Genomic DNA, 26302 nt, shown 5'->3' on the forward strand with positions numbered 1-26302 from the left:
TCAAAAAGTTAATAAAGAGGTTTTTTTTTTTTTTTCAACCACTACTTTTGTGGTTAAAATAATTTTATTATCTTCATATCTCTATATTTTTATTATTTTATATGTATTTTTTAGATATATCAATTCACTACAATACTTTTTTACAATAATACGGAATACTTGAAAGTTTTAAACTTTTTTAAACACTTCTTTTTACTAAAATATAAAAAAGCCTCTCAAGTATTAAAAAAAAATTTAATTAAGTCCCTATACTATTATTTCATCTATATAAGTTTCTTAACTCTTATTTTTCATTATCCAAACCTTTATATTATTATTATATCTAAATACATATCTCAACTCTTATTTTCACTATCTAAACCCTTCTACAATTAAATTAATGACACATTAACATATTTTAAGACATGTAAATACAATGATATGACAAAAAATTATGCAAGTGACAAAAAATGTATAAAGAATGAAGATTTAAAAAATAAATGGCCTAACAAAAATTTTTATCAATTGGTATTATAACCAAAAATATTTATTAGAAATGAAATACCAATATATAAAATTAATAATAAAAAAAAGAAATCTCTATATTTATATGAAAATTAATAAAAAAAGATTAATTATTTGACACCATAACCGAAAATAATTAGTGATAAAAAATATCTATATGTAAAATTAATATTTAATAATAAAAGGAAATGTCCATATGTAAAATTAATAAAAAAGTCCATATTTATATGAAAATTAATAAAAAATAATAATCATTTGATACCACATAAAAATAATTAAAAAAAGAAATGCCTATTTGTAAAATTAATAAAAAAATCTATACTCATATGTAAATTATAAAAGTGATTTTAAGTTCTTTTTTTTATTATTTTTCATATAAATATAGATATTTTCTTTTTTTATTAATTAGAAGGGTTTAGATAGTGAAAAATAAGAGTTGAAGGGTTCATTTAGTTACAATAATAAATAAGGACTTAAATAGTGAAAAATAAGAGTTAAGAGGTTTATTTAGATAATAAAAATAATAGCATAAGTGTTTAATTAAATTTTTTTAAAATATTGGAGGATTTATTTTTCATATTTTGGCCCACATTTATTCAAACTAAAATTTTTTTTAAACTGTGACAGCCACTCTAAACTAAATCTTATTATGTAAAAAGAGTTTAATACAAACAAAAACACTACTCACAGTGATAGTTAAATTATTACAATAATTTTTATATTTTATAGAAATTTGAAATTTAGATTCTTTACTATAATTCATAGAAATGTAGTCACCATACTACCAAAAAATGAGATATCATCGATGAAAATTTTTATCAATAATACTTCATTTTTCACCGGTAATAATATTACCAATGGATTTACCAATGAAAAAATTTTGTCCGGATAAACCATGTCGGTAATGCTATTCTATCGATATTATTTTATTCCGTCAATAAATTATCAATGAATAATTCTGTTAATAAAATATTTTTTCTGTCAATTCTTATTTTAATATTTTTTTTCAAAATTAATTAAATTTTTTTAAAAAAATACATCAATAATAATTAAAATTTTGTTGATAATATTTATTTTTCAATCATATTTAACTATTATTTTATAATTTTTTATCATTTTATTATATTTTTGAAATTATTTTTAAAGTAATGATATGAATATTAAAATATACATAAATAAATAAATAAAATATTTTATTTATAAAAAATAATAATATTTTGTAAAATTATTTATAAATTCTAATTACATAAAAATACAAAAATAACGATATGTTCCAAATCCTTAACAAAAAAATACAAAAATACATATATGTTCCAAATCCTTAACAAACATTTGGTAGTACACAAATTAATATTTGGCTTATTTGAAACTAGGAAACTATCTTTCTTTGAACGAAACTCAAGAAGTTTAGTAAGAGTGAATCTTAATGCATGTGATGGTAATTGTGGAGCCATTCGATATCTTGAACAGAGAGCAAAGATAAAGTCAACCAAATTAGTCTGCAACTTCATATATAAATATGATTATAAATAAAATCTCTAACTGGACACTGTATTCATTAATTCAACATCCTAGCTAAAGATTGAAATTCGAAATTTGAAAGAAAAAGCCAGAACATACGAAAAAAATTTCAAGATACCTCAGCCTCAGACTGTAGAGCAGCAATCTATTCAGGTCTACCACCATGCTGCAACTCCTAAAGTAGGAAGTAAGAAGGACCATGTCACATGCTACTCATCTGCACTTTATAAATCATGTCCTGACCAACATGTAAAAGTCAAGAACTAAGTTAGTACATTGATTTTGGTAGAAAGAAGTCAGTTATAAGCAAAAAACGCATGACTAGCTAAATTTACAAAGCCAATGAAACTATGGATAGGTAATAGTTCAGTTGTTGATGATGAATTGTAACAAGCAGAGCACATAGATCAGGGTCTTAGACTATAATCAAGAATTCGGAGCAATTATATAAAACACAAAACATAATATGGCAGAGAGCAATTCACCTTGAAACGGTGAACGTCACTTCGGCATATGACAAGAGTTTTTATGCTCACTTTCACATCAAGAGGACCTAAGACGACAGATAATTTATCCACAACATAAACGAGTATTAATTCAATTGTCTGTCCATTTGATTGCTGATCAAATATATGGTAATGTAATCTGGTCCAATCATAGTTGATAAAGTCAATTTGAAAAATGAAGTTTTATTCAAAAGAGGAAAAAAATGATAAAAGGGGGTAAGAGAAATGATTAAGAAAAGACAAGTCTGAAAATTTCAGTTAAAGTTTGTTATAATCACAAGTTACTCATATTTTAACTCAAATATGTAGACAGCAGACCTATATCACAGCCACTAACATGGGTTATAGCCATACAGGCAACCAAATCATCATGCTCAAATTTCAAGTTCACTACTGCCTTGAGTCACGAGTCTGTATGTCCTTTTTACACATTCAACACTGGTTTCCAATTAAGTACCCTTTTCAATCAAGGGGATGAATCACAAATTAGTAATAAGATTGTAAAATTTCTTGTTCTCTTTTTATTTTATATTTTTTTTGTCTTAAAATATTTATCATATATTATTTTTACGAAGTTTTAAAAAAAATTTTTTGATTTTAATGTATTTAGTATTAAAATTAAAATTATATGATTTTTAAGATAAAAAAGTTTAAAAATTTTAAAATATAATTGTAAAATACAAAAAAAATAGATATAAAAAAAAATAATTTTGAAACATCTCAAAAAATTAATAAAAAATAAAATAGGAGTATAAAAAAATTTTAAAATATAATTTTAAAATATAAAAAATAAAAATTTTAGATATTAAAAAAAATCATAATTTTGAAACATCTCAAAAAAAAATAAAATAGAAGGAGTATATTTTTTTGATTGTCTAAAATTTTTTATATATATATTTTAAAATTATATTTATAATTTTTTAAACTTTTTATCTTAAAAATCATATAATTTTAATTTTAAAAATCATATAAAATCATATAATTATATATATATATATATATATATATATATATATATATATAGTGATGGCCTTGTCTACGCAAGCATGTGTTTGAATGCATTTTAATGATAAAAAGGCAAAGGCAAAAGTAAAGAAGATGTTAACCGAGAGAAGGAAGATGCTAAGGTTGAATTTTGAGGGTTTTGATCCCAAGTAGCAAGATGCTATATTATTCTCCCCATCATCTTCGACGGCCTGAATTTCACCCACATTTGCGCCATCTCTGATTTATTTTTCTCTGCCTCTCTCTCTCTCTCTCTCTCTCTCAGTAGCCACACTCCAAACTATCTTATCCTCAGCAAATACAAGCTGAGTTGACAATTTGATCTTCCTTGAAGCAGCCGCCCATATCTTTTTAATCATTCGTCAGGGAATCTTACCTAACAAACGACCTTTGTTAAGAGTTGCAGCACAAACTCATGGTGGTAGATTAACCAAGATAATAGTTCAGTTAATGATGAATGGTAATCGTGTAAAATATATGCTATACAAATTTTGGGAACAGTTAGCACAACATTTAGCAAATGAAGACCAACCAAAGGCGCGCGAAATTTGTGGAGAGCGGCAGAGGGGAGGGTGGCCGTGACGCATCGCGAGCGGCAAGGACAAGGGCGGAGAGTGAGCGAGGGTTTCTCTGCTATTTGGTCGGGGGGGGGGGGGGGGGGAGAGGGCGGCAAACGAGCTTCGTCGAGGAGAGGAGAGCGCAGAGAGCGAGCGAGCGAGGGCTGGTCTACGAGAGGAATGGGGATGAGGCTTAGGGTATCAAAAAGGGTTTGGGGATTTTAATTTTAAAAAAGCTACCGATTACCAAGAGAAATTTCGTAGGTAACCAAAATAGTATATAGTTTAAAAAAGCTTTATTTTATTTTATTTTATTTTAAATTTTTACAAAATTTTTTAATCAATAAAACAATTCATCGATAGTTTATCACTAAAACATTTGCTTACGGATTATAGACAGATTATTTCATAGGTGATTCTTATACTAAAATTTCCACTTCCTTCCAAATATATATCTATTGAATATCGATGAAATTTTTTTTGCTAGTAAAATCCATCGGTAGTTCATTGATATTTTACTGGTAAATATTACATTATTAAATGTTTATGATCCATTGATATTCAATTTATAATAATTTCATACTATTTTGATTTGATAATTATAATTTAATTGCTAAACTCATCAAATTTTTATTGTTAAAAATATAGATATCGATGTTGACCTAAAGATATAGATGTTGATCTTGCTAAAATGGTATTAATTTTTCTGATGTGATAATATGGATTAATGAAATTAATTATCAAAATTTGTAAATCATATTTGTATTCAAACAAAATTTGAATTTTAATCATTTTAGTATAATTTATAAAAATATCTTTTTCATACAAATTGAATTTAATAATATTGATACAATTGCTAATACAATCAATTACTTTTCGTTAATTTTGTTGACTTAACCGTTGTCATTTTATAAAAACATTTGAAAATTAAAGTCCCAAAAAATCTAAAACAATTTGACAAATTATAAATGATAAACATTTTAAAAATAATTTTTCAAGTTTTTTTGAATTTTATTAAAATATGAAATTAAAAATTTTCTAATATTTTAAGTTTTTTAAAAATATAATTTCTTGAATTTTTTTACAAAAGTAAGATTTTAATTTAAAAATTCAAATTTATGAATTATTTAAAATTTTTCTTCATTCCTAAAAATATTAAATTTAATTTTTCCTAATATTTTAAATTTAAAAAATATTTCTTTATTTTTTAAATATCATATTTCAATTTTTAAAAAATAGTTTCAATATTTAGAATTTATCAATTTTTAAAAAATATTATATTTAATTTTTCCAATACTTTAATTTTAAAATATTAAATTTAATTAGTAAAAAATCTAAAAATTTTATAAAAATTTGTAAATATTTAAAATATTTAATTTTATTAAAAAATTAGAAAATTATTAATTTTTAAAATATAATATTGGTAAATATTTAAATTTTCCAAAAATTTATAGTTATATTTTAAAAAATGAAATCAATTTTTCATAAAAATTCAAGAAATATTATTTTTAAAAAAAAGTTAAAATATTGAAAAATTGAAATTAATATTTTAAAACAGAAAAAAAAATTTTAAGTAATTCAAAATTTTTAATTTTTTTAAAAAATTGAACTCTAATTGTTTAAAAAATAAAAAAAGATTTTTTAAAATATTAAAATATTTGAAAAAAAACATTTATTGTTTTTGTAGAATTCGCATAAGCTTAAAAAAATTATTTTTTTATTTTTAATTTTTCTTATTTTTAAAAATATTTTAGGATATGTTTTAACTTTTAGATGATTTTATAAAAAGATAGTAGTTATGTCAATAATTTAATGAAAAATAGTTGATCGTATTAGTAATTAAACCAACATTATCATATTTAACTTGTACAAAGATGATATTTTTATAAATTAGACAAGAGAGATTAAATTTTAAATTATGTGTGAATATAAGATTATTTGCATAATTTGACGATTTATTTTATTAATCTATATTATCATGTAAGTAAAATCTACACCTGATTAGTAAAGTTAATGCTACATTAACAAAGTTAACGACTACATCATCAAATCAAAGATTATGTTAGCATTTTAACGATAAAAATTTAACAAAATTAGTATTTAAATTAATATTATTAAATCAAAATAATACAAGACTATATTTCAATAAATTATAATAAAGAAACTAAATTTCAACTTTCGTTAAAATATATGAACCATTAGCATAATTTAACTTAAATTAATAAAACATAAAGACCCATCCAAATGTTCGGGGGAATAGGCTAATAAATTAGCAACACATAACACTTAATAGGGTTAAGAATAAAAAGAAAGAGCTACTATTATGAGCACCTAAACTTGCACATGCTTTTGCAGCATAAATGTCATAGGTCATGTGATCTTTAAATCGAAATTACGTGTCTGTGCGGCACTAAGACTACTCATAGTTGAGGTCAGCCTTTCGCGAATCCATTTCTCCATGGATAGCTTGATATCGATTATTTAAGCGGCTTACTCGTAAGCTTTTTGTAGCTCTAACCCTGTAAAGTCTCACGCATCATTCTCAAACTCTATAAGGAGGAACCTAACTCCCATCATCATCGTGAGCACACAAGTCTCAAAGTGGCTTTGAGCACCCTTCTATGCTCGCAGGCACCAAGGTTCCGAGCACCAACCTTCGAATCCATATAGGGGCATGCAACCCCAGTTTTCTTAATTATATCTCATTTTGGTATGATGAAAACTCAACACCATTCCCATTTAGATCATCCATAAGCTCTCGTGCCTAAAACCTGAAAGCATGACACAGATGTTGGTCTGTAGCTAGTCCAGAGCCATACCAAGCTTATTTTATCTCACGAAAACATATATCTCAAGGTCTTAACCCTTAGCCTCATTCTAGGTTGTCTATATGTATTATGGACACCTTATATCATGCCCATCCCACCTCGTAAAACTCAAGTGTGCTATCCTAACCACAGCACACCTCCATCGAATCACCATAAGGGTCAGCATCGTGCCTGTTTGCTAGCTCATTTATCCTTCAAGCTTGATGGTGCCCCTCTTACGTAAATACCATATCATAATCCTTGGTTACTAATTGAATCGACTCAATGAGGGAAAATTGAGAGGCATAATGAACGCTAGTGTCTAACCCCATTGTTTAACGCAAAGGTATGCTAAAAGGCTCATTGGCCCAAACTGTCTTCGAGTTTATCATGACCCGAGAAGATACTATGCCACACTCATGACCCAACGATACCCGTCCGCTTAGACACCACATGTACCTAGGAGTAACTCACTTCAAACTAATCAGGTCCTTCGCTTGCTCACTAGCCAATGGAGTGGAAGAGAGCTGACATCAGTTGTCCTCTTATACAAAGTGTAGAAAATTTTATAGCTCTGCTACTGAGAACCATAAGCATGTTTGAAATTGGGTCACTTTTCTCTCCAACCATCTTAAGGCCCTCTTCAGCCAAACTCAGGGCCTAGTAACTTGTCTCTTGGCCATCATAATTCCAGCATTCTACTCGCTGCTTTACCAACCCATCAAAGGTGCTTGCACATGGTTTTGACCGACAGCATCCAATTGGTTACTAGGCTCCAAAGGTCCTGTACATTGGTCCGTACATTTTAGAGTTAGTGTTGACATTGCTTGCACATTTAATCAGCAACATGCTCCTAGACTTATACTGTCAATGCATAGCTCTAAGATCACTCTCGACCATAAAGCCTCGTCCATTGCTCAATTCAATGTCAATCATGACAGAACTGAAGCACACCAAGATTTGGCTATAATAGTAAACATGTGTAATAGCAGTAGTAGTTGAAGAAAAAAAGGAAAAATAAAAGGCGTTTAGGCAAAGAAAAGAAGAACAAATGAGCGAAAGGTAAAAAAAGCACACACGATAGAGATAGAAAGAGTTAAAAGGGTGAGTTGTGTCGACAAATCAAGTGATCAAATCAAAGATCTAAAAAACTTAAAATCCACCTTCCAACCCATCCAAACGAAAAATAAAACACAAAAAATAAAAAATCCACCTTCTATTCCATCCAAACGAAAAAAAAAAGACACAGGGAGTGGTGTGGCAATAGCAAAAAAATGGAGAACGAGGAGATAATAAGTCATTTTCTTCTCCTTTACCTCTATCTGTCCTTTCTCATTCGTTTCACCATTGTTACTACAGTTTATATCTATCCTTCTCTAACCCCAAAACTTCTCTATAATCTTAACCTTCCTTCCTACCTTCTTTTTTTTTTTCTCCTTTACGAAAATCCATATATATATTTTTTTACATTCCAACATACTCCACTCTCTTCGTTTCTCTTTCGCTCTGCTCTTTCCTCATCTTCTTTTCTTTTTCTTCTCTTTCGAGGGTTCCTCAATTTCTTGTGTACGGCCATATCGTGAAGGTAAATAATCGATTAGTCGTGGGATTTTTTTTCCCCTTTGCTGATTTGTTCTACGGATTTGAGTGGGGGTTGAATTTGGTTACTTTTCGATAATGGGTTTTTGTTTGATGGATTGGTTCGTGTGCTTTTGGATATTTTTATCTCGGGTGCTTTTGATTTGATGATGATTTGCCTGTTATGGGATAATATTATTCTCCAATTCTCTGTATCAATCTATTTCATAGGATTATTTGGTTTTTATCATTTGGACCAAGGTTAATGCCCCTTCTACTGCATTTTGAATTTCTTTCGTTTCTTTCTGGGTTTATTTAATCTGGATAATTCGATCAATTTGCTTATGAAAGTTCATGTTCTTGATTATTTGGCCTCCATGTTTTTACATTGGAAATTCCTTTTGCTATATTATGCTGCTAGTGGTTTTTAACCACCCAATTCGTGCCCTTCATTTTTATTCTATTATGTCTTTTATGCGTTTTTATGGATGTTGTATTTTGAATCTTTAGCCCTTTTATCCTCAAATTTCTTGTTTAATCTGATTTCGTGTGTGATAAATTAAAGCTGCTTTTGTAGTGATTGGGGATCTGTGCAGTATAAATCTACTGCTTTGATTTTCGTTCTTTTAGGATTAATGGTCTTGCTGGAGCATCCTTCTGGTAAAATTAGCTGATAACAACTTTATCTCCATGGAAGAGTTTTCTAGCACTCGACGCTAGAGGACGTGTCTGTATGTTCAGCTTATGTTTTCATCATTTTATTGTTGGTCTACAGCTATAAATTCACATGGAATGAAATTAGATGGACTCTCTCTGAAAGCAAGGTCATGGATGTAGAGAGAAATAAAGAATCTTTTTAAGGGTTATGTATCAGAGTTTGATACGGAGACATAATTATATTATTTTTAATTTGTAAAATATTTTTTATGAGATAAAATTAAAAAATTTAATGAGTTAAAGTAAATAACATCTCATAACTTGATGTGAATTTTATGTTATTGTCAGCTTAAAGTATTAGTGATGTATCATCGAAAAAGATAAGTTATTGAAAGAGTAAAAGAAGATGTCATAATTTAAAATAAATTTATGAATCTCATATTAATTATGTATTAGGTCGATTTTAAAATATCGATAATCATATCATTTTTTAACTTAATGAGATGATTTTTATGAAATAAAATTGAATGAAATTTAATTGTAGATGTGTCAAAAGTTAGTGTCGTGGACGTGACACCGGCTGTGCAATATATCAATTACTTGAAACAATTTCTTATCTCATATTCAGAAATCTCTGTGGTATAAGTTGTTTCAGAATTTAGTGAAAAATACGTTTTTCTGGAAAGAAAAAAAATGGAAACATGACATTTGAAATATTTTTCTTCTTTTTTTATTGGTAAAAAAACAAATAATGGTGTGAAAAAAATGATGAGCAAAATTGTCAGAAGTTGAATAACAACCGCATATCTAAGGTATTGATTTCCCGTAAGTGAACAATAGAATAGACTATTTTCATTTATACTGCATCATGTTTAACGAATTACCTAAAGTACTCACAATTTTCAAGAGCATGTAAAAGAAATTGAAATCGTCTCTAATTTATTTGTTAAAGATGTTTATCCATGCAACGGGTTTGTATCGAGTGGAGATAAGATAGCAACACTTTATAAATACTTTATATGTCTTTATGCTTTATGTAGTATAAATTATATATTATATATAAAATAATAGAAAAGATATGTCAAACTAAACCGGATTCAGATTTTGAATGTTGGAGTGTAGATTTGATCTATTCTCCTCCTTGGGATGGATAGTCTAGCCCTCGGCCCCTTGGGCAAGTCTAATTCGGTTGGATCAATATCCAAGTTAACGGGCCGAACTTTAACTCCCGAACGTTGACGATAATCTTTTTAAAATACTATAAAAACCGATGTACTATCTGCTTCTGGATCGTAACCCGTCCGTAATCCAGATTCGGGTCAAACAAAAAGATCAGTTAGGGGAAAACGTAAGAGGAAGTCACTGTTTTAAGTAAAACTAGTTTCTTGTTCCACTTCACTTCTCTAGAATCGTCCCCGAAGGCCACTGCCCCCCTTAGCCCTAAACTGAGAGATAAGGTCACCTTACATTCCTCAGTCCATTGCAATAAAAACACGGCTTAAACAAGCGTTCCAATTTCGGTTTAAATCTGGTTCGGACAGGTAAAAGGTAGATAAGAATGGCGCAAACGTGCGTTTCGACATTGGCGTCGTCTCTTCGTTCGACTTCTCTGCTATTCTCTCCAAACTCAAGCCCCAATCTTAATTCTTATAAGTTATCTCTTCCTTTCCATCCCCTTCATCCCAGGTATTTCCTTTTTCTTTTTTTTTTTTTTATTCCCTCTTTCTCTTTTTGAATTTCAAATCTTTTTTAATCAAACGATTAATTCGACATTCTGGAATCTAGGAGGTAGAGTTGCCGTTCTTCCAACCTTAATTAAAACACATTTTTTTTTCATGTTGGTTTCTGTTGGGAGGATGCAAGATGGATTTCTTATTTCCTGATATTTTGGTTTTTACTTTTCACCTAATTGGCTAAGTTCGAAGTTTTTTTTTCAGGAAATTGAAGAAGCTTGTTAGTAATCAAAAGAATGTGATGAGTTCTCAGCCAAAGGCTGTTTCCACTGGAGAGTTTTGGCCTCCAGAGACAAGCTCTCGTCAGGGAATCTGGTCAATAAGGTACATGCTTCTTCGAAACTACAACCCTATGTAATTTTGTATACCTTTATGTGATAAAAGATTAGATATATTATTTTGTAACTATGTAGGGATGATTTACAAGTCCCATCGTCACCTTACTTCCCTGCATATGCACGAGAGCGGGGGCCACCTCCGATGGTGCAAGAGCGATTTCATAGTGTTATTAGCCAACTTTTTCAACAAGTATGGACTTGTTTTGGTTGTGAATTTTGGTTTCAAAAGGCTTTGGTTTCTCTCTTATCTACTTCTTATAGCAGTTGTTTCTTTCAACTCTTAGAGAATAGTTCGCTGTGGTGGACCTGTTGATGATGATATGGCAAACATCATTGTAGCTCAGCTTCTCTATCTTGATGCTGTCGATCCTCATAAGGTTTGTTTGGTTCCATGCTTGCTCTTTGTCAATATCACACACCATTTTTCTTTCCATAAAAAAATAAGCAACCTTGAATGCCATTATGAATATTATTTACTACTTGTGCATTTGTTGATCTTGTCAACAGGACATTGTCATGTATGTCAATTCCCCTGGAGGGTCAGTTACGGCAGGTAATGTATCTATCTAATGAGAATCATGTGTTTATACTTGAACTGGTTTGTGTCAAATTGCAAGCTAGTGACAATTTTCTATTGCCTTGCCTAACTTGTATGGTTTTGAATTTTCTTAGGTATGGCCATATTTGATACTATTAGGCATATCCGGCCTGATGTCTCGACTGTCTGTGTTGGACTTGCAGCTAGGTATAAATTCATTGATGTAATTGTTTCTGTTTGTAATGCACTTATATTTTCAAATCTAAATTATGGAATAGTGGATAACAATAGTTTTGCATCTATGTCTACTTTGTCTATTAATTGAGGATTGATCTTAACTTTGAAACTTAATATCACGGTATTTGATTCATTCTGACAGATATCCAATCCTTGATGAGAATATATCTTAATATGTGTAATATATATTTTTTGGCCAAATGGGTTTTAATACTTAAATTTACTTGAGATAGAGGGGGCGTAGTGATTGAGATTGGATTTTTTTTTCCTCATGTTCCCCCAGCTTGATGCCTGAGCTTTGTATTTCAAAGTCACATGTAGTTTAATCCCCCACTTTAGGGAAGTGGAGTTATGTGTATTCTATTTGGTGTCCCTGCTGCCGGAATATTATAGGTTTACAGCCTGGTTCTGGCCTGTATGTCTGTTCATAGTAGCTTGTATGGCTGCATTTTGTGACATGGCTTACACTCAGTCTCAAGTGTTACATCGTAATGCATAATAATGGATTTTATGAACACTAGGGTGGGATGGGAACTGATTGTTTGGCATGAGGGTGGGCAAAGGGAAAAGGAGGAGCCCCCGGTATGAGGGTGGTAAGGATAGGTTTAGGATGTGTGGAGATGGGGTGGCCTAAACTGCCTGCTGTTTTTGCAGAAAAAACCTGCCCTGATATCGGCATGTCAGCCTAGAAACCTAACAGGTGCTGTTAAAGTTGCAAGTTTTAGATTGTTTTTCTAGTGATTTATACGTCTAGGGAATTAATTGCCTAATGACATATCCTTGTTTTCTCTGGTAACAGAGTATCTACAATTTGGGTTTAGCTAGTTATAAAATTAGCTACGGAGCCAAGGGTCAGTACCTTTTCTCGTCTGTTGATTGAAATTCCACCAAAATGCTGGTTCTTGATTCTGTTTGAAATGTTTAAAGCATTTTTATTTAATGCTGAAATAATTTTCCATTTTGTGATGGAATTGTGTGGCTGTAATTATTGATTACTTTCTGGCAATTTGAGATGGACGATAAAGGCAGTTTCAAGATTCTTGTGAATCCCTTTGTCGTTCCTATAATCTAGATGACAACATAATCACACAGACAATGGACTGACAAAATAATCTTATGTTATTTATTTAGTCTTTCCCAGATGCTTAGAAGCTGAGTATTGGGTCCTAGTTGACTTTTGTTAATTATATGAAAAAATAATGTTTTTAGTACTAGAGCCTTATGATTGATTTTTAGAAATTGCAAACCTTTGATGTGAAATAAATATCTAAATTAAGATGTCTGTGGATGTTCCTGAGAATAAGATTTTCAATTTGCATGCGGATCCAATTGTTTGCAATCAGTAATGGATATGTATTTTGTTTTTCCATGAACAGCATGGGAGCTTTTCTGCTTAGTGCTGGAACCAAAGGTATATAATGCTTGTGATTTGTACCATTCATAGCTCTGTTGTTTGGTGAGGTTTCCCCCAGTCTACTAAATGCACTTATCCCTTTGTTTTCTTCGAAACTCTAGGAAAACGATACAGTTTACCTAATTCAAGGATGATGATACATCAGCCTCTTGGTGGAGGTCAAGGAACTCGAACTGAGCTGGAAATTCTGGTATGCATTTTTCTTAGCAAACCTCATGCTGTTTAAATTTTCTACTTCTGCCTCCTCTACCCCTCTGCATAAATCAGATACAATCAATTGTATCTTGATGTTTAGGATAGAAGACAAGCAAGCACTGGTGAACATGTATTTTTGTTATTCTTTGCTTTGGTGGATTTTGAGTGGGGTGGGAGGCTTGTTAAACTTTGTTATTAAAGATGGACCCAAATTTAAAAAGAAAAAAAATTGTTTTTTGAACAGTGTACCAGTGGAATGCCTTCATGAAGATCCTTGCCAAATATCAACATTTTGGATTGTTTAACTGTTTTGTTTGTAGCCTCTTTTTCGTCCAGTTGTTATACGGTACTCTGACTAGCAGACATGATTCTCAGGTAACTGAAATGATGCATCATAGGGCAATCTTAAGCGGGTATCTTTCTTACCACACTGGTCAAAGCTTCGATAAGATTACCCGGGATACCGAACTTGATTTTTGGATGAGCCCCGAAGATGCGATGGAATACGGACTTATTGATGGTGTCATCATGAATCCTCTCGATGCTCTTCAGCCACTTGCTTCTACGGCTGATAGTAACGCATAGCCTAGTGTGTTTGTTCCTTTTAGGTATTTTTGCTATCAATGGCATGACATATTGTAAAGAGAACCGGAAATGATTGTCCAGTTGAGTCTATTTGAATATTGAATAATAATGATATTTCCGGTGTAGCAATATGAATTTTGATGTTAATTATTAAACCTTAGAAAATAGGTGTAGTCTTTAGGAGAGTGCGTGCTTCTTTCTCTTTAAAACATCTTTTGCTGTTAATTACGTAATAGCATTCAATAGGTTTTTTTTTTATGTGACCATATTTGATCATTTAAAATATAATATAATAGTATTATATAAAAACAATATAATAAAAGTATGAATATGATGTGAACTAAAATTTTAATAAAAATTATATATAAATTTAATAAAAAATATATATTTTATACATTTTATATCATACATATTATTATATAAGTTTCATATAAAATATATATAAATATATAAATTATTAATATTTTATGCAATTAGAACTATCGAATCGCAAGAACAAGTAGAAATAATCTTGGTTGGCTACTATTTCCCAATCATGAAGATCTAGTACTAATTGACAGCGTTACGCAAGTCTATGCATCATTACATGCTGGACCGAATTTTTTCCATTGGAGACGCTTTCAAAGTAATGAAGATTGAATTGGTACAACGAGTACAGTTAATCTAATGTCAGATATTTTATGTGGCGAGCCATGCCATGACATGTATTATGGATCGCTTCTTTTTTTTTCTATATATATATATATATATATTGAAATAATGTAATCACGTGACATCAAGTTTACTCTTATTTGAAATCAATTTTTCGAAAGTTATTTTTTTTCCCAAGAATAAACCACAATCGATCATTCGTCTCATGTTCAATCGATCATTTGTCTCACACATGAGAACCTTTCTTGGTTCGATCCTAAGACCTATGGATTATGGGGCCATAAATCTCTAGTTGACCTCGAACACCAATCCAATACTTAGAAGCACAAAAGTCTTGAACACTGTTCCTATGACAACTCATTGAAGGGTGTGTAGCCTCCAATCTCGCTAGGCAATCATATTTTAGTACGGTGAGAATCCAACATCATAGTCACATGTTTCACAACTCTAGTGCCTCGAACCCTAAGTTGCTTTTATGATATTGGCCCACAACTAATCTGGACCTACACTAAACTTGACTCATTATTCATGAAGTTCACACTTTGGGGCCTCACCCTTTGGTCTCACATTAGGTTAATCATATACATGATGGACTCGCAACATCATGCCTTCGTCTCATAGAATACTCGAGTGTGCTACCTCAACTGTCCCATACATGCCATCACAAAGGCACATAGGTCAAGTACCTTGCCTAATTGCCAGCCCACTCATCCTTTAGGTTCATTGGTGCCCTCCTACACAAGCACTATCTCATAATCCTTCATTACTCGTTATCCAACCCACGGAAGGAAACCAAAGGACATAGCAAACGCTGGTATGCAACCTCACGGCATGACGCAAAAACCCGATACGAGACCTGTTGACCCCTATCGTCATTGGGTTTCTCATATTCAGAACAGACACTGTCACTCTCGTGACCTTACAATGCTTATCCACATATACATAAGATATGCCTATCAATAGCTTACTTAAACTAGCAAGCCCCCACCTACTTGCTAGCGAAGGGGATGGTGAAAAACTGACACTAAACATCCCTCCCATATAGAGAGTAGGAACTTTTAAAGCTCTGTTACCAGAAATCATACCAATGTTTGAAATATGGACATTTTTCTCCCCGAGCTAATCCAACCCAACTTTAGCAAACTCAAGACACCATGATCTTCCTCTTTTTGATCCCATTAATGCTAGAATATCCATCAATTCTCCATTAACCCACTTAAAGGTACCGCACAAGGCTTCACCCCAAAATGCTAGACCAGGCTGATAGGCTCCAAGGTGCCCACATGACGGCCTACTCCAAAGCCTACACTTGGCCGCACATAGCTCAAAGATAACCCTCTTATGGAATAGGTCTTGTTTGGTTCTCTACATCAGGATAAACGTGATAGCACCAAGGCACACCAAGGCTTGCCTATGACATCCTCCCTTGCTATATTGATGTCCTCATCAATACCAAGAGCACACCAGAGTTTCTTTATCTCACAAAGTTGACATTTTCTGATGTCCTTTTCATGTATCCTCATTAAAGACTAGGTCATGATATTGTCAAAAGAGGCATCGCTTATAGTTCTGCTTCATTATCGCTGTTAACAAGGTCTCATCCCAGCTCCACTGCACCTCGTGTTTTTTCTCTATCAAAAAATCAAACTTCAATTAGAGCTCAATTTGTACCGCTGTGCTAGTGTACCCATGATCACAAAGTTACAACCTTGAAGTGCCTTTGTTGTTCATGACCCTCAATTAAGTGATTGGCCTCCTCTTGCTTTGCCCTATAGTGATACGTCCTTCTACATGTGACCTATCGCACCAACCGAGCACCTGCGGCATCGACTCTTCAATGCACCTTTTTGGACATTGTGCTTAAGTTAACCGTACTCATGCAGCATTACCTACAGTGGACCGAAGCATCGTGGCATTCAAACACTTTGATCATCTCCCAACTTAGGTATTCTAAACCCCTCTATGGTCATTTCTTTAGGTATGGCCCTTTAGCCAACTACTTCTTAAGGTGGCACCATCTCGTTGCTACCTCAGTCTTGGTTACAAATTCAATCACAATGCTTTTCCATTTTTGCTCAAGCTCAGCTCCATTTGCAACCATATCCCCATTACGATTTCAGGTATTCTGATGAAGCTCGCATTTGCTTTCAATCAAGCTTTACTCGACCTTGGCACAACTCGAAATAAGAGCAGTTCCTATATCCCAGACAATACTCAAGGATCCATCGATCCATTTCATACTCAAGGTCATTGACCTACTCAAAAAACAAGGTTCACCAACCCACTCGAACCCATGGTCAAATTCCCTAAGCCCACATCAACTCATAATGTCCACTTTGGCTCAATCTTAATCAGTGTATCTTTGTATTGCTCAAACTCTTCTAATCCGCTGACCAGATCCACCTTGTAATGCCATGTTTATCGGCTCTAACTGAATCAGTCCACTATTCAACACAACTAAAATTGGCGCATCCATTGCCTTACTCGAACTTAGATAGTCCATTAACCATCTTAACTCATACAACCTTACCCACAGGCCAACTCGAACACATTTGGTCTTTTGACCATCCCAGGCATATCTATTTTTGTAGAAAGCCTCCTTACCATAAGCTCAATTAGTCATATCATGCTCCCTACTAGGGCTCTTATAGCACAAACAAAGTACACTAATTAGTAACTTATCTCAATCAACTCAACTTATGTCCCTTGGGACAATTCTTAGTTAGACACACACGGCCAAACTCAACACCCTTTTAAGGTTAGCCCCATTTCACATTTAGATCTCATGAATTGACCTCATACTGTATAGCCTCTAACACCCACACAAGTCAATACCATTTAATAGGTAAGGTTAGACTTCTATGCCTTTCGCTTAGCATCTAAGATCCTCGAAGGCTTTGTTTGTAACTAGGCCAATTTCCCTCATATAACACTGAATTTGATGGCTTTTTCCTGAGCCAACATTGTCTTGATATCGTAATTTCACAACTATTGTCTTTTTTAAGCTAACACCATTTAAAATCTCGCATCCACACAGTCACAGACCGCGTTTCCATTCTAGCATAAAAAATGAGCCTAATTAGATTCTGATACCACTACTATCACAGACTGTGTTTTTCTTATGCTGAAACAATGCAACCACACGGCACCAAGACTACTTTTAGTCAAGGTCAGCCTTTCACAAGTTTTTTCTCACAAGGACAACCCATAATCAATAATTCGTCTCATGCATAAGAGATTTTCTTGGCACAATCCTGGGACTTATGAGTTATGGGCCTATAAGTCTTTGGGTGGCCTCAAACACCAATCTAGTGCCTGCAAGCACCATGGTCTTGAGCACCAACCCTACAAGAACTCACATAAGGGCGTGTAGCCCCAAGTCTCACTAGGTAATCACATTTTGCCATGGTTAGAATCCAACACCATGCCCACATGCATTGTTTAACAGCTCTAGTGCTTGGAACCTTGTGGTACTTCTCTGATGCTAGCCCATAACCAACCAACAACTACACTAGGCTCAACTTACTATCCATGAAACTCACACATTTAGGCCTCAATCCTTAGTCTCGCGTTAGGCCACCCACACGCATGATGGATACCCAACATCATGCCCTTATCTCATCGAATACTCCAATGTGCTGCCCAGTTGTAGCACATTCCCACAAATGTCATCACAAAAGCACATGGGTCTAATAACTTGCCTATTTGCTAGCCCACTCATCCCTTAGGCTTATTGGTGCCCCTCTTACATAAGCACAATCTCATGATCCTTCGTTACTTGTTATTCGACTCATTGAGGGAAAATCGAGAGGCATAGCGAATGTTAGCATGCAACACATGGCTTAATGTAAAGGCACAATATGAGGCCTGCAAGCTCTAACAATCCCCGAGTTTCCCATATCTCAAAAAGACATTGTGTCGCTCTCACGGCCCTATGGTGCCTACTTACCTAGACACCACATGTGCCTAAGAGTAGCTCACTTAATACTAGCAGGCCCCCATCTACATGCTAGCCAAATAGGTGGTGAAAAGCTAAAACTAAACATCCTGCCTCTATAGAGTGTAAGATTTTTTAGAGTTTTGCTACCAAAAATTGTAACAATATTTGAAATGAGAACACTTTTTTTCCTCAGCCAATCCACTCTTAACTTCAACAAACTCAAGGCACCATGATCTTTCTCTTAATCCCAATAATACTAGGATATCCATTGATATTCCACCAATCCATTTGACAATACCCGCACATAGATTCATGTAGGAGCACCCGACTAGGCTAACATGCTCCATGGTGCCCACACAACGGACTGCTCTAAAACTCATACTTCACTGCGCATAACTCAAGGATTACCATTCCATAGACTAGATCTTGTCCATTATTCTGCATTGACATAATCATGACAGTATCAAGACACACCAAGAGATAGTCATGACACCATGGTAAATGTTGTGTACATAGTGAACAAGTGAAAACACTGCTCCTAACGGGTGACTTGAATTGATGTTAGGTTTTCATACAAGGAAAAAAAATAGATGACATGCTATAACATTGGATACAGGTTGTAACGCACACACTGATCAACAATGAAAGTTTATAGTTTCAAATATCAGTACGTTACTTTTTTTTTTTTTGTAGCCTTGACATGATCATCAACCAATACTTGATATTTGTTCTTGATCATGGCAACCATATCAATTTGACAAGTTTAGAAAAATCAATAAGGTACACCAACAGAAAAAAAGGTATTACCAACTTAATTTCCATTGATAATAATATTATTGACAAAAAAATTCCATCAATATAAGCGAAATCAGTAATGCTATTCCATCGATATTACAAAATTCCAACTATAAATTATCAACGAAAAATTTCGTCAATAAAAATACTTTTTTTCTATATATTATTTTAATAATTTTTTTCAAAATTAATTAACTTTTTTAAAAAATTCGTCGATAATAATTAAAATTCCATCGATAATATTTATAATTTCCATTGATAATATTTATTTTTCAATCATATTTAACTATTATTTTATAATTTTTATCATTTTATTATATTTTTAAAATTGTTTTTTAAGTAATGATATGAATACTAAAAAATACATAAATAGAAAAAATAAATAAATAAAACATTCTATTTCGTTTATAAAAAATATAACAATATTTTACAAAATTATTTATAAATTCTAATTATATGAAAATATAAAAACACATATATGTTCCAAATCCTAAACAAACATTTGGTAATGCACAAATTAATATATAGTAGTATTAGTTTTAAGTTCACATGTTTAAGGCATATAGGAAGTAGTTATTTCTACAACTATAACATCACTACAATGTCATGCAATTTCCACCACCAAAATCTCATTGTGTGCAAGCTCGTTTCTCTTTAAAAGAATGAAATCCCAAAAAAAAAAAAATGAAATTGAAGAAAGAATCCAATGATAGCATGATAAAATGACACCAAATCCATCAATAACACCATGCTACAAAATGTAGGGCAGAGGGGGTCCATCAGCTTACTAACAAATTTACGAACTAAAACATCATGAAATATGCAAGTACAACTAACCTTTCAATAACAATGACCAAGTTTATTGGATGCTATTTGTCTCTCAACCTACATACATAAGCAAGTTTAATTAGAACAATGAGGTGTACAAAGTGTCAGGAATTAGTAAACAATGAGAAGTACCATTCCTCATCTTTTTGAGCATCAAACAATGCTCGTTTTGGGTAGATATATACTCTTACTTGTATTCTTGGTACCTACAAAGTAAAAAGCCACTGTATCAATGCCATCATTATTGGGTTCAATCTAATATACTAAAATCTGGGTTAAAAACCTAAAATGCAAGTTGCAAGTGGTCAATCCAATTTATTTATAAAGTTGAGTGGACTAAAATGACTAGCAGTTCATGTATTCCAACTACTAAAGAAGGCAACTTACATTGAGGACAGGTGAAATCCTTCTTGCATGGAAGAGCTCCCCTCCTGTTACACAATTTGAGAACAGCAAATTGTTAGCACAATGTTTGAATGATACAAACACAAGACCTTCCTTTATGAAGCCACCAAACACTTAAAAGAAAAAATAATAAGAAAAAAGAAAGAAACAAAGGGAAAGAAAACTCTTACAAGTTGTTCCTTGATGAAGAGCTGCAAAACAAGTTTAAGTTCAGATTCCTAAGGAAAAAAAGATGAAATAATTGTTAGCTCCACATGATATTAAAGATGAAAGTATAAAGGAAAGAATAAAATAAAAGTATTCTGACATGTTCTCCTGACAGCCAGGTTTCTCAGGGCCTTGCCATGTGAAGTCATTGTATGAAAGGTCACTGTATCCAAGCATTGACAATTAGTATAAATTTCCAAAGCTAAGATGAAAATGTACTTACATAACATTATTTGATTATTTAGAGATATCTTTTTTTACTCTTTTTATTTTCCCCTTTGAGTGTTATGAACAATGTGCTTAGAAAAGGCAAGAAATGGAAATATAATAAGAAGGATCATAGACACAAACATACATGCTAGTTCCTTGCTTCAAATATAGAATCTGGCACTTAAAATACTAATAAAAAACCCACTTTAGATACTCAATAAGTTGTACCAATTAGAATAACAGAAAAGAATCAAATTATCTCTAATTTAAAATTTTAATTTCACATATTGATGTCACTTTTTTAAGTGATTTTGGACTGCAAAACAAGTTTAATGTTATATATAAGCTACAATTGTTCTCATCCCTAAAACCATGAATGTGACATTCTATTTGTGAACATACACCAATATTTTCTACCTTATACAATTAAGAAGTTCAAACTACTTATTCAGAATCTTAAAACAGAATCTTAAAACAATCTTTTTCTGCAATGACGTCCAAAAGAGAGCTAAATGCAGCCAAAATTTCCAGTTAATACTTGTACAAATCTTAGACAATCTGCACTTATGCTGGTTGGAATTTTCCCAACTAATTTGTTGAAACTGACATCCCTGTTGCAATGGGGTGAGATAATTTTATGACAGTGCCTAACTTTTCAAACATGATTTTGCATTCTAGGAGTCTCCGAAAGACAAATCAGTAAGTAACTTGCTTTTTGAATGAATCAAAAGGATATGAGTTCATTGCCAGTAATAACTTGGCGATAAAAAAAATCTATTCAAGAAGGTTCTTGGGGCAGATTTTGACCAAATAAATAATAGAGACCTGTACTCTAGAATATTATCTCCAAGGAAAGTAAGAGGGAATAAGTCAAGAACTTTGCTTTCATGATATATGCCTTAAGCAATCTTCCTCAATTCAAAATAGATATAATTAAAACCAAAAAACAAAGAAACCAAACATGTTGTTTTTGACATGCTTATCAATTCTAAAAGTGCCTGACATTTTAGTGCATGGCTTTCTGAGTGCTAATTATATCCTAGGCACCCTTTGGCCTGTTGATATATCCTTACTTATAAGCATGATACTTGATTAATTTCTATTCAGAAAGACCATGACTTTTTCAGCACAACACTCGCATAAGATATAAAGTCTTTAATTTGTAATATGAAAAAAACATGGTCTACAATTAGACCAGTGCACACTTTACAGTAAGATTGTGGTGAAGAATGTATGGTGGTTGTTAATTGAAAGTTATTAAGGTAATAAATTTAGTTTCTTAAGAAGAGAATAATGGACTTATCCATGTAGAATCAAAGGATAGTTACGTTCATAAAAGTAATACTAATAATAATAAATATATTCCCTCTTTATGAGTGCCCTGTGAAAAAGAAAGACAATGCAAACAGCAAAAGGTAAAGAAACATTTTGCTTTAGCGCATGCTTTACTTACAACATTTCCAGATTCTTCATTGCCCAAATGTATTTAGGGATCTCTCTGAAAATGTTACAATTCCTCAAAACCCTAAGCAAATATAACTCGATAACATTTAGTCAAAATGGATAATATATAGATGGCACCTTCAATATATTTGATATGTGAGAACTAAACAGACAATCCTACCATGCCTGTAATGTTTCTGACCATAGAAAAACCTGGATTTGGCCCATTTATGTCAGTAATCCTCCTACATAAAAGATAAGTCCAGCATTCACAAAGCCATCAGTAAAAAGACGAAAAAGTAGCTGTGCAATATAAAGCCAATGACTACAAGTAAAGGAAGCATTATACTCACAGCTCAATTAAATTACTCAAAAGAGATGCTAGATGGAATTGGTCCCTCAAGTCCACTGGCATGCATTTCTCTGTAACAATCAGAATAAACAAGTATAATTATAAGAAAATAAATAAATATATATTTATATATATTAAAGATCAGAAATAAATCTTACAGTCTGCTGAGTTGTTCGCATTTGTATGAAACTAGGTATGGTTCCATTGAAATTGTTATCATTTATCCTTTTGCAGTAGACAGAAATATATTGTTGCTCCAATGAACATATCTAGGTATATGGCTTTAAATAAAGGTAAATTTGAAGAAAGTTACAGATCAATTAGATTTCTTAGCAAAGCAAATGGCAATGGCACGTTCCCAATTAACTGATTGGAGGATAACAGATGGGTGTTCATAAAAACAGGCGGGTGTTCACAACAAAAACACAAACAAGCCGACGGGCTTTACCTACCGCAGAATTCAACGACGGACGAAGGACGATGCCATCGGACGATGGAAGGAACCAACAGACGACGGAGGATAATCGACGGCACCGGGAAGGAAGATCCAAGGCGCGGCGGTGAGAGGAGAGTGGCAGAGATTATTCGGCGAGAGAAATGGGAAAAGGGGGTTTAGGGATTTCAATGCGGGGATTCGAAATTTTATTTAACGCGGGGTTCAGGGGTTCAAAGTTTAATTTAAATAAAAAATTTTTAGAATAATTTACCGACGGAATAATCCGTGGGTAATCCATCGATTTAATCTTTACTAACAGATCATTGATAAATTATTTCATTGATATTTCTCGTGATAAATTTATCTTTTTGGCTACTAATAATTTACTTACAAAATATCAATGAAATAAATTCAGTCGTCAAATTTTGTCGATAAAATTCGTTCAATTTTAAACCAAATTTTGGTAATGGTAGGCCAAGAACGCTGAAATGCGAATGGAATTGCAGCTGACGTTTCATAGTTAGTCTAAAAACAGAGAAGTTCAACTTAAAGACCTTGATTGATTTTTTTTCTTTTTGACAATCAAAAATTAATAATGAATGCCCAACCATATATACTTGCTTACTACTATTAGATGTATAATTCTCTGAATATATTGATCTTCAATCTATACAATATTGGAGCGAGACAAATAAGAGGAAAATAATGGCTGAAGTTTTTCATTTAAACGCAAAGATGGCTGGCCATATAGCTAACTAGCTATACCGAACAACTTGTCAAACGTTATAAGGTTTAATTATCCAAAAAAAATAGGAAAGAGAGAAATTTTCCAACTTTGCTATAGCTGAAGCTTGAATGAAGGGATTTTGACAGTTTCATTCTGCTGTATTTAATTATTTTTAAATCGACAGTTTGTGTAAATTTTGCTTTATGGTGTTTGAATAATTAAATTTGAGTTATCCAAAAAATAGTTATCCACGCGAAGGTCTTAATAAATATATCATCTTTTGCTTCAATGATTTGTGATACCCACTTGTGAGCTATGAAGCACCAGTACTTTTGGATAATTAGTGTATTAGTGTGTTTCGTATTGTGCATGTCTGGGAAATCAATCACGTAAAATTTTGAAAATGAAAAAATAATAAGTTATTATTATTCATTTTTTTTAGATATGATTAATCATTTAAATAGTTTATTTTTTTAATAAAACTAAAAATAAATTTAAGATTCATAAAAAAATATTTTGATCTTTGCAAATAAAATTTGGTTTTGAAATTCGATTATAGGTGATGAAAAATTAGTAATCCTACAATGCTTGTTTAAAAACGATAGCAACTAATTATACGTTATCTTTTAGTATTGAATGAAAATGATTTTCACTTGATGTTTAATAATTGATTTTTTTTAGAAAAAAATCAATTTTATTTTTTATAAAAGAAAACCTTATTTAGGAATATTGTGAAAATTTTTAAGTTAAAAAATTATCTTAATATTTTCTATCACCTAGGCAGAATTCAAAGATAACTATTTTCGATTGAAAATTCACCATGACATTTTTTTAAAATGAAAATAACAATTTTTTGTAAATGATAATTGTTGATGACTTTCCAATATATAAATAGAGTATCAAAAATTATTTTTCTGGGAATGTTATTTTAATTTTAGTTCAAAATTCCTATTTTATGAATAAAATTTCTATGAAAAATATTTTATGCAAAAAAAAAGCAATGATGCTACGATTAACAAATAAATAATAATAATTAAAAGACCTAAGCACAAGAAATGATGCAAACAATAATCTAAAAATAAAGATATGTAAATGGATGTCATGCATGATGTTGAAATTGGGTCCTTAAATATAAAGAAACCACTTGGACTCTTCAACTTTTAGGTATATTTTAGGTACGACTATTTATATTTAAGAGCTACCTTTTATTACTTTTTTTTTGTTTGATCTTATTATTGTTTTGGGTTAAGGAATCATACAAAATATTAGGATTAGGAGTATCACAATTTTTTTATTCTCTAGGTGACATTTAGGAACAAATTATTTCATATGAGATTCTCATACAAATCCTTTGAATTTTAGGGTGGCTTTAGGTGTTGAAACGGGTTCAAGGTTTTACGATTTAACCAATTTTAGGGTCTACAAAATTTAAGGTTTTGGTCAGATTTAGGGTTAGGGGCTAGGTTCAAAGTTTAGGTTAGAGTTTAGAGTTAGCTTTAAGGTTTAAGGTTTGTTTTAGGGTTTGAGTAGGCTTTAGGGCTTGACTAAGGTTTGAGGTTTGGTTTAGGGTTTAGGCTAGGTTTAGTGTTTAGGTTAGGGTTTAGGGTGAAATTTAGGTTAGGTTTTAGTGTTTAGGCTAGGTTTTAGGGTTTGAGTAGGGTTTAAGGTTTAATGTTTTTAAGGTTTTTGGTTTAGAGTTAGGTTTTAAGGAGTTTTTAAGGTTTTGATATAATGTTAGGGTTTAGGGTTTTTAGGGTTTGGTTTTGGATTTTTTTTTTGTTCCTATGATTTTTGTGAACTCAAAAAATCTCAAACATCTAAGTGTACTTTCGAAACAAGTTAAAAAAACCAAGATTTTATTCTTTAATTAAGGTTTTAATGTCTAAATAATTGATGATTGCCAAATTTTTAGTTTTTATGAGTCTATTTTAGATTTAAATTTTTAAAAATTTTCTTCAATTTGGTACTTTTAATGTGTGAAATCTTGATTTTAGGCTTAAGTCAAGTTGGATGTGTAAGCCATGCAATCCATGCAAAAGGATGCAACATTCAGTTATAGCCAAACCTAATTAGCTAAGGGATTTCTATCATTCATTTTGCTAAAGAGGAGTTATATAGGCAAGAGGCTCTTTG

The 26302-nt window shown here is 31.9% G+C and overlaps 2 protein-coding genes and 1 long non-coding RNA gene across 16 annotated transcripts; 1 reads left to right on the forward strand and 2 right to left on the reverse strand.

Moving 5' to 3' along the window:
• Positions 1 to 1712: 1712 nt before the first annotated feature.
• Positions 1713 to 4178, reverse strand: LOC111283767 (uncharacterized). Its single transcript, XR_002689430.2, has 3 exons — positions 4069 to 4178; positions 3638 to 3912; positions 1713 to 2263 (listed from the first exon to the last, which is right to left on the reverse strand). It is a non-coding gene; the product is annotated as an uncharacterized LOC111283767 (long non-coding RNA).
• Positions 4179 to 8201: 4023 nt separating this feature from the next.
• LOC111283729 (ATP-dependent Clp protease proteolytic subunit 5, chloroplastic-like) lies at positions 8202 to 14433 on the forward strand. 3 transcript variants are annotated; one of them, XM_022872331.2, is made up of 9 exons: positions 8202 to 8485; positions 11073 to 11192; positions 11282 to 11396; positions 11491 to 11583; positions 11714 to 11759; positions 11879 to 11951; positions 13358 to 13392; positions 13497 to 13585; positions 13966 to 14433. In XM_022872331.2, exons 2-9 carry the CDS (start codon positions 11110 to 11112, stop codon positions 14173 to 14175), a joined length of 744 nt encoding a protein of 247 aa, XP_022728066.1. In that variant the 5' UTR covers positions 8202 to 8485; positions 11073 to 11109; the 3' UTR covers positions 14176 to 14433. The 3 variants fall into 3 exon arrangements, with proteins under 3 accessions (XP_022728066.1, XP_089614610.1, XP_022728064.1); XM_089758484.1 differs by lacking the exon at positions 8202 to 8485 and adding an exon at positions 10425 to 10821 and having other exon boundaries at positions 13835 to 13974; XM_022872329.2 differs by lacking the exon at positions 8202 to 8485 and adding an exon at positions 10431 to 10821.
• Positions 14434 to 20251: 5818 nt separating this feature from the next.
• Positions 20252 to 23987, reverse strand: LOC111283441 (putative LRR receptor-like serine/threonine-protein kinase RFK1). Of its 12 annotated transcripts, none has more exons than XR_016340972.1 (10): positions 23459 to 23847; positions 23008 to 23077; positions 22836 to 22899; positions 22665 to 22736; positions 21102 to 21164; positions 20965 to 21012; positions 20777 to 20820; positions 20522 to 20595; positions 20399 to 20446; positions 20252 to 20312 (listed from the first exon to the last, which is right to left on the reverse strand). XR_016340972.1 is itself a non-coding variant. In XM_089758487.1 (10 exons), exons 3-9 carry the CDS (start codon positions 22880 to 22882, stop codon positions 20442 to 20444), a joined length of 294 nt encoding a protein of 97 aa, XP_089614613.1. In that variant the 5' UTR covers positions 22883 to 22899; positions 23008 to 23077; positions 23459 to 23944; the 3' UTR covers positions 20252 to 20312; positions 20399 to 20441. The 12 variants fall into 12 exon arrangements, 10 of the variants coding, with proteins under 10 accessions (XP_089614613.1, XP_022727748.1, XP_089614612.1 ...); XM_089758487.1 differs by having other exon boundaries at positions 20581 to 20595; positions 23459 to 23944; XM_022872013.2 differs by adding an exon at positions 23165 to 23287 and having other exon boundaries at positions 20252 to 20446; positions 23459 to 23841.
• Positions 23988 to 26302: the final 2315 nt, after the last annotated feature.

This window comes from Durio zibethinus, chromosome 3 (genome assembly GCF_047325235.1).
Source record: "Durio zibethinus cultivar Kanyao isolate XHJ-2024 chromosome 3, ASM4732523v1, whole genome shotgun sequence".
In the NCBI taxonomy this organism is placed as follows: Eukaryota; Viridiplantae; Streptophyta; class Magnoliopsida; order Malvales; family Malvaceae; genus Durio; species Durio zibethinus.

Excerpts from the sequence above, each read along its gene's own strand:
- LOC111283729 (XM_022872329.2), top strand. The coding sequence starts at position 10,694 with ATGGCGCAAACGTGCGTTTCGACATTGGCGTCGTCTCTTCGTTCGACT. Across the intron at positions 11,193-11,281 it reads CAGGGAATCTGGTCAATAAG|GGATGATTTACAAGTCCCAT; the intron begins GTACATGCTTCT and ends GTAACTATGTAG. Across the intron at positions 13,586-13,965 it reads GAACTGAGCTGGAAATTCTG|GTAACTGAAATGATGCATCA; the intron begins GTATGCATTTTT and ends CATGATTCTCAG.
- LOC111283441 (XM_089758486.1), bottom strand. The coding sequence starts at position 22,882 with ATGGGCCAAATCCAGGTTTTTCTATGGTCAGAAACATTACAGGCATG. Across the intron at positions 21,165-22,664 it reads ATGAAGAATCTGGAAATGTT|TGACCTTTCATACAATGACT; the intron begins GTAAGTAAAGCA and ends GCTTGGATACAG. Across the intron at positions 20,596-20,776 it reads GGATTTCACCTGTCCTCAAT|GTACCAAGAATACAAGTAAG; the intron begins GTAAGTTGCCTT and ends TTTACTTTGTAG.